At 41.3% G+C, this 7,604-nt stretch overlaps 1 protein-coding gene across 1 annotated transcript; it reads right to left on the minus strand.

The window, feature by feature from the left end:
- Window positions 1–846: 846 nt before the first annotated feature.
- slc46a3 (solute carrier family 46 member 3) lies at window positions 847–7,331 on the minus strand. Its single transcript, XM_017417980.3, has 6 exons — window positions 7,199–7,331; window positions 6,498–6,725; window positions 4,935–5,817; window positions 3,516–3,599; window positions 3,101–3,257; window positions 847–1,717 (listed from the first exon to the last, which is right to left on the minus strand). The coding sequence occupies exons 2-6, from the start codon at window positions 6,687–6,689 to the stop codon at window positions 1,600–1,602; spliced, it is 1,434 nt and encodes a 477-aa protein (XP_017273469.1). The 5' UTR covers window positions 6,690–6,725; window positions 7,199–7,331; the 3' UTR covers window positions 847–1,599.
- Between the last annotated feature and the right edge of the window lie 273 nt (window positions 7,332–7,604).

The following is a 7,604-nucleotide window of genomic DNA, read 5'->3' on the forward strand; positions in this document are numbered from 1 at the left end:
ATGCAGTGTCCAGAAAGAGGTGTTGTTCAGCTTGTAGGGCACCACAACTGCTTCCACCCACCTCCATCATCATCATCATATGAAATTACTTTTTGTCACAACAAAAAATAGTGGCTGGTAAAATATTTGAGTGGCTGGTAAAAAATTTTGTCCGACTGAGGAAAGTGTTCACGTGTCAAACGAGCTTAAATTTAGGATATTATTGCACCAAATATTTATAAAAATAAAATCTTCTCTTCCAAACACAAACATAAGAGTCATAAATAAAAACTATTTTTTCCTTCAATAAGTTTTTTTTTATTTATTTAAACCCTTTCTCCTTTCTTTCCTAATTTCCCTGCTTTACCTGTTTGATTTATTACAGATTCAAACGTAATCTTTGCATAAAACCAAACCGGTAAAGAGACAGAAAGTCACTTTGGAACTTTTCACTCTGATATTTTGAATGAATGATTAGGTCATGCAAATACAAAACAAAAGACATGAAAACCTCCAAACCCTTTTCTGGTATAAGTAATCTAACAAGCTTTTTTTTCCCCCTTAAGACTGTTAGATTACAAAGAGAGTGCAAATTTTTGGCAGGTAAGTATTGACCTAAGATTACTTTGTGGACCATGAGTTTTGTTCCTGGTAAGTATTTCCCAACTCATTTTATGGCAAAACATAAAAAAAAATTCCCATTATCCCTTTTAAACTTCACTTTTGTGGCTTACAGGATAAATTTTTGTGTGTGTGTTGTTATTTGCCAACTACATTTTTAAGACTACAACTTTGGAAATGTTCCGTAACTTACTTGAAAATCAATAAGAACTGGTATTAAATGAACAAAACAGGCAAATTTCTAAATTCATCGTCAATCCACAAAAGCCAAGTTTGGGGATCAAGATTGTTTTGTTTTTTTTTTATTTTGTTTAGTTATAAAGAACTGGGACATTATAGTTTAAACCCAGAAACAAGACAAAAGTGAAACTCTGTTACCTAGTGACGTGCATCTGTGCACTTCTGACACCTCCGAACCAAACAAGCACGAAGATTTACTGGCCCTGTAGTCAGTTTTGGGACCTAAGTAATTGTGGGATGAGAGCGAGACGTGGCCAAAGCAACTAAACAGCATGTTGTATGAACTAATGAAGCAGCTTTTGTGTGCAGCAGATGTAGTGAAACAACAGTCAAAAGATAAATTGTGAAACGCCTGAGTGTTGTAGAATTCTTGAAATGTCAAAACTATGAACACGTGACCACAATAGTTGTAATTAAAAAAAAAATATTGAAAAAAATAATAATCAAACGAGCAACCAAGCAAACCTGAAGCTTCACTGTGGCATATTTCAGTGCCGCAGTGTTCCTAAACAATTATGGATAAATAATACTCCCCTGAGAAATTTCCCTTTAAGTCCCATTTTCGCTTCACTCAGATTCTTGTCTTCAAACTGCATAATTGTGCAACAATGCTCCTGTAAAAAGTAACAGTTTATGTATATATTCAAAACAACACACTTAAAAAGAAATAGTAAAAAATATATTGAAGATTTGTTTATAAAGCTGAAAACAGGAGTCACCGCATCCTGGAAAGTAGAAAAATGAACAAGGCGTAGATCCTCAGCTAAGAAGAGGATTATTTTCATTCTCGTCCTCAACAAGAATCTCCTCTTCTGAGTAAAAAGGTTCGGGCCTTTTGACTTCGCTGGAAACATCCACGCCGATCAGAGTAACGGCCCTGAAATTCAAAAAAGGGGAGAAAAGGGAAATGAGTTACGAATTCCAACTGAATGGGAGACCTTCTTGCTATTTTATCAACCTTTACACCAACACCAGTTTTGGATTACATCATCAACCCAGCAGAAGTATTAGGGTAGTCCTGCCCCAGACGGGATTGGAACTGCTACAGCTAGCTGCTGCTGACAGTTATGCTACCAAAAACCCATGGAGTTCCAGTGGAATGGAAAGAAATGTTTAAAAAGTAGCACCTGCATGAACCGCTGTCAGATTTCTGAGATTGGAGTTGGAGTTTAAGACAGCAGCAATCCACTTTTGCTCTTAGCCCCACTCAGGTTAGCATTAGCTTGTCAATCTGCTCCGAATCAAACTGAGGCCATTCAGTGACCTATCTACAACAGGTAAGATGTTAATTGTTCATGTCCTTTGAAGTATGGTTTTGTGGAAAGGTTACGAGCCATCAAAGAGCCCGATAATTTGATACCATTTAAAGCTGTATGTTTTAGGAGTCGGCACTAACAATCCTAAGCATGACTAAGTTAAACGACAGTATTTGTGTGTCGGACTCAGACCGCTGAACCAGAGGGTTCTGTTATTCTGTAACTAAGCGTTGTGTGACGGAAGAAGTGGGGCAAATGAGGACTCGTTCCAGGAGGTTTCAGGTTTCACGCTACACCTCCCAGACTGACTAAGCAGAACCACTTTATCTTTGCAAAGTAACAACAAGTCCTGTAAGAACTCCGTCAGCGATACGCCCCCTCGTTTCTGCAACACATTAATGCCTAACCCACAGACACGACTCGCAAACTTCCCATCTACGGATGTGGAAAAGAGGTGGATTAAAACGAAATGAAAGATTTGCGTGCAAAGTTGGTCAGTGAAGGCAGCGAAAGAGAGAGCGTCACAAGTTTTACAGAAACGGGGGTTTGAGTTACTAGTAGTGGTGGTCAACTACTCGGTAAGTAAAGCGATGCAAAATAAGGAACCATGGCTTCCTCCTTTTTGAGGTCCCAAGACACGAAAACCATTTCTGAAGCAAAACCAATGATCACTGACTAAGCAGAAACAACAAAGTGCTTGTAATGCAGCCCCTTTTTTAAAAAAAAAAAAACATGCAGCTAAAAACCCAAAATTTTTATCAGTCTGCCGCGGATTGTATTGCAGACTGAACACTCTTCAAAAATCTAACTTTAAAGGTCATGATTTCACATCCCTGTTTTAAACTCCATGAACAAGAATTATGGGCTTTTAGTTCATGCTGAAATGTATGTAAACTAATATTAACTGGGGTACGAAAAGGTAATTAGTTTGGAAACGTATTAGAGTGCGCTTTTGCTAAAAAATGTCACACTTGGCCGATGTGATGACGGCAAAATCCACTTACAGAAGAGCAGATAAAGGAATGGCGCAGAGTCCCGCAGACAAGAGGAAGACAAAGCCGGGGTACCAGGCCACCGTGGCGAAATAGATACTGCTGAATACGGCGGACGACACGTTGTTCGTGAAATTCTCCAGAAAGGAAATATAAGCAAACAGGGCTCCTGTAAAAAAAAAAGAAAAAACGTATTAGGACATGAGGTGGGTGACCTGTACAGGTGATAGCCTGAGTCAAATACCTTAGTACTCAGAATACTTTCGGCTAAAACAAACAGAAACTTGGAGCGTTTTTTTTTGTGTGTGTTTTTTTCAAATGCAAACTGAAGCTCTGAGCCCACTTCAGTGGACTCCGACTCTACAAACACAGAAACGGCTCCGCGGCTCACGAAGGGCCCTCAAAGGGCCCTCGAAGCCACCCTCACCCTGCTCGGTCGTCGAGACGATCTTCGACATCATGGAGCGCAGAACAGCGAAGGGCATGATGCACAGAAGCATCGGTATCCTCACTGCAAAAACAAAACAAAACAACAGATTTTATATTTTATCTAACTATAAATAATAACAGAATAAAAAGGATGTTTCAGACATTATAATTCTTAGGTTCCTGGTAGGGATACAGGAAGAATAAACAAAGCAGAGATAAGATTTTATAACTACAATGACTTTAAAGTTTACAGTTCAGAAACCTAATAAAAGTCAGCTTGTCTAAACCTTGTAAGCATTTAGTCAAACTGTAACCTGAGTGTCTTCCTTATCCTATGTGCTCTTTCTGTCGTATATAGTGTTTCTGCTGTACTACTACTGTACGTAGTACTACTTCCCCATAAATATAAATATATTTTAGGATTTTACACATGTGTGTCCTAAAACAAAACTCAGGTGCACATGTGAAAGAAAAAAAAAGGGGGATCTGACAGATGTGACTGTTCCGTTTTGTTTACACAGAACAGATGAGAAAATGTGCTTTTGTTCCTTGCATGGGAAATGAAATAATGAAAGCCTTGCCTGTCATTATTTTGGAATAAAAATACACTGACTTCAAGGGTTAGCATTCCTTGAAGGAATGCATATCGCCCGCCAGCTTTCAAGGCAAACGTTTAGATTAAGATTATCTTATGTTGAGAGAAAAAAATGAAGTTATAGCCTATTTGGTCCAAACTTAAAAAAAAAAAAGAGATGCACAATCCTTTACAATATTGTGAGATCTTGTGCAGTGAGTTAGAGCTCAGAGTATGTGTGGTGATTTACTCTCAGCTACCACCACACCAAATTTTAATTCAACATCTGTAAAACCGACTGAGTTACAGCCATTTTTGTGTTGGCTAAGGTTGATCTTCTGTGGCGGCCATCTTGAATTGAATTGACTCCGAAAAGTAATCAATTGTCACGGTTCATCCAGTGATTACTTTCTGAAAGTTTTAATGCAATCGGTCTGGTGATTCATGAGATATTTTGCTAACAGAGAAACAGGGTTGAGCTGAACAGTTAATGCTACAATTTTAAGCAAATATCTCACCCAATGATGCACTTGGAGTATGTATTATAAATGACTCTCAGCTACCACCATATCAAATCTTAGCTCAATATTTTAAAAACTGACTGAGTTATAGCAATTTTTGTGTTTGCTAAGGTTGATTAGCTGTGGCGGCCATCTTGAGGTGGGTTGACTCCAAATGTTAAACCTTTATAGTGGAACATCCCATGATCCCTTTGTGAGAGTTTCATTAAAATCAGTTCAGTGGTTCATAAGATATTTTGCTAACAGACACGACACACACACTCATATGGCCATCTTTGCACCTTCGGGTTCAAATTCTAGAAATTAACTGAGGATTCCTCACCTATAAACATCAGTAAAGTGGTCTTAGCGAACGCCACGAGGATCATGCCCGACGTGACCGACAGGATCCCCAGCAGGACGATGACCAGCTGCGGGACCCCGCAGTACGTGAGCGCCGACACGCCCAGGAAACTGCCCACGAACACGGTGGTGGACAGCGCTGAGCCGTAGCCGATCAGAATCTCGGACCAGCAGAGGGGCTCGTTGAGCTCGTACAGCGTCACCATGGAGATGCCGCCGATGTAGGCGAAGGAGAAGCTGGTGAAGATGGTCATCAGCAGCGCTAAAACCGCTCTAAACCTGAGGCTTTTCCCCGCAAAGATCTTGTAAAGGCCGCAGATTACATGTTTCACGGCAAAGTGCCGGGGAGACCCGTCTGAAGCGCTGCCGTCCTTGGGGGCCTTCGTCACGGTTTCCTCCAGGATAAAGACCGCGTAGAGCAGGATCAGACACTGGATCAGCGCCGAAGTCAGGAACGGCCAGTTAAAGCCCGCGGCTCTCAGGAAGTAGCCCGTCGACAGCGACGCCACCCCGGACAAGAGGCCGATCATCATGTCCACCCCGGCCATGCGCAGCGTCTTCCGCCGATCGTCCTTGCACAGGTCGGCTATGTAGGCGAAGCAGCCCCCGAGAAACGTGCCCAGGCCGCCGAACAGCGAGCTGAAGAGCGAGGCGCCGATCAGCAAGTAGACGTTCAGCTCAAAGAAGGACACGGCCAGGAAGGCGGTGGTGTAGATGAGTGTGCCGATCAGGGGCATGACGATGGTGAGCTTGCGCCCCGCCCGGTCGCTGTACGCCACCAACAGGAGCGTGACGAGCAGGGACGGGATGGTGGACAGGATCTCCGAGTAAAGGGAGAAGAGAGACGCCTGCTTCTGGACCTCCTGGAAAAAAGGCAGACGGAGAGAGAGAAAGCGCGGGTTAGAGAGTGACGCCGTAGGTCTGAGACGCCAGCAGAGCCACGCCACAGTCAGCAGCCACCCGATAAACCAAAGGCTCAGCCTGAAAGCAACACTCCACACGTAGAGAGCGAGCGTTTGCAGAAGTTTCGCTTGAGGTTTTTCTTGAGAAGAGCCAAAACGGCGCAGGTGTCTTGGGTTAAAAATAGGAATTTCGAACATAAGTGTTTTCACTTCCCTGTTTGATAAATTACTTTATAAAACCATGCACAAATAAAAGAAAAAAGGGTAACTATTTTCTTTCCAAGGTTGTACATTTTGTTGTGTTACAGACTGTAAATTCATAAGGGATGCCGTGTCATCTGAGAAGATTAAAGATTAACAGTTAATAATATGAGTTTTTAAAAAAAGTATCTCAAATGGTTATAAATGAGATATGCTATAACAACAGAAAAGGCAAAAAACTGTTATGATTAGTTATTTGTATACAAAAAAAGAGTATATACTGTATATCTTTACATTAGTGGGGTTAGGTTTTAAAAATAAGCCCCACTTTGTTTTGTTTTTTTGCCCCCTCAACACATTTATTCTTAGCTTTATTTGCTTCTAAGACTACATGATAGTGTAATAATGCATGCACCCCTGTCCAGTGGCTTATTACAAACCTCGTGCACGTTTGTGTGGTTGCTGCTGTTACTTGCTGCACATCTGGAGGTGTTGTCAGAGACGGGGTAGCTGGTGTTGGTCAGCTGCACCCAAAGCCTTCGATATACGTACTGCTGCACAAGTGGGTAGATGAGAAAACAGCTGAAAGCGTACAGGGCCACAACGGGCTCCACAAGGTAAAGGCGCTTCATGTTGAAAGGGAAGGGGGGTGGGGTTGAGAAAACTCCCTGTAAAAAAAAAAAAAAAAAAAATAGGAGGATAATCATTTTTAGAGACAGAACATGAACACAGATAAGTGTCATTCAGTGAACGAGCCTGAGCAAATATGAGACAGATCTTTAAAACATGTGATAACAGACCTACTTTTGCAACGCTATGAGCCAGAAAAACGTCCAGCCTTTCAACTGGCAAATTACAGGCTTTACTGAACTGGATCTATGTTAAAGTTACGATTAGTTCGGCTGTTTTGGCAAGACAAAGGGACATAATAGATGAAATAATATCCGATGCCTGGAAACATGACTCAGACATTATTAAATAAGCACATGATGTAGATAGGTTCAAGTGAATACAGAAGCAGATCATACTTGAGCAGAGTCAGGTTAATAACATGCATAATTGGATAACCTACAAAAACATAAAAGTACAAGATTTATTTTACATATAAAATGTTCGTAGGATAACAAATTATAACACGTACCTGTTTAAATAGTCGTTTCGATCATGTTATTGTCTTGAAATGACACTAAAGCAATGTTGTGTTTACGACTGGACAGTCTTGTACAGGAGCACAAGGTTATGAAAGCTGGTGAGCCCGCCCCTCCTAAAATATGATTGGACAGCGGTGTTTTAAACTGCTTCGATTAGCTAGCAGCGACTGTCAATCACAGATCAAGGCGGGACCTGAATGGTGCGCTTCAGTTTCAGATTGAAGCGCAAGGGAGCGCTAAAGACAAGGGCATTTTGTCACTATTTGTGCGGAATCAAGCTGTTTAAACAAATGAATTTAAAACTTCCTCAAGCAACGTTTACTAAATGTTGTTTGCTGCTGGCTGAATTGTCTCACTCTAAACACTTCCGCATTAAAAGCCGCAAATTTGTTTTTT

This window comes from Kryptolebias marmoratus, linkage group LG13 (assembly GCF_001649575.2).
Source record: "Kryptolebias marmoratus isolate JLee-2015 linkage group LG13, ASM164957v2, whole genome shotgun sequence".
Taxonomy (NCBI): domain Eukaryota; kingdom Metazoa; phylum Chordata; class Actinopteri; order Cyprinodontiformes; family Rivulidae; genus Kryptolebias; species Kryptolebias marmoratus.

Excerpts from the sequence above, each read along its gene's own strand:
- slc46a3 (XM_017417980.3), bottom strand. The coding sequence starts at position 6,689 with ATGAAGCGCCTTTACCTTGTGGAGCCCGTTGTGGCCCTGTACGCTTTC. Across the intron at positions 5,818-6,497 it reads ACCACACAAACGTGCACGAG|GAGGTCCAGAAGCAGGCGTC; the intron begins GTTTGTAATAAG and ends CCTTTTTTCCAG. Across the intron at positions 3,600-4,934 it reads CACTTTACTGATGTTTATAG|TGAGGATACCGATGCTTCTG; the intron begins GTGAGGAATCCT and ends TTGTTTTTGCAG.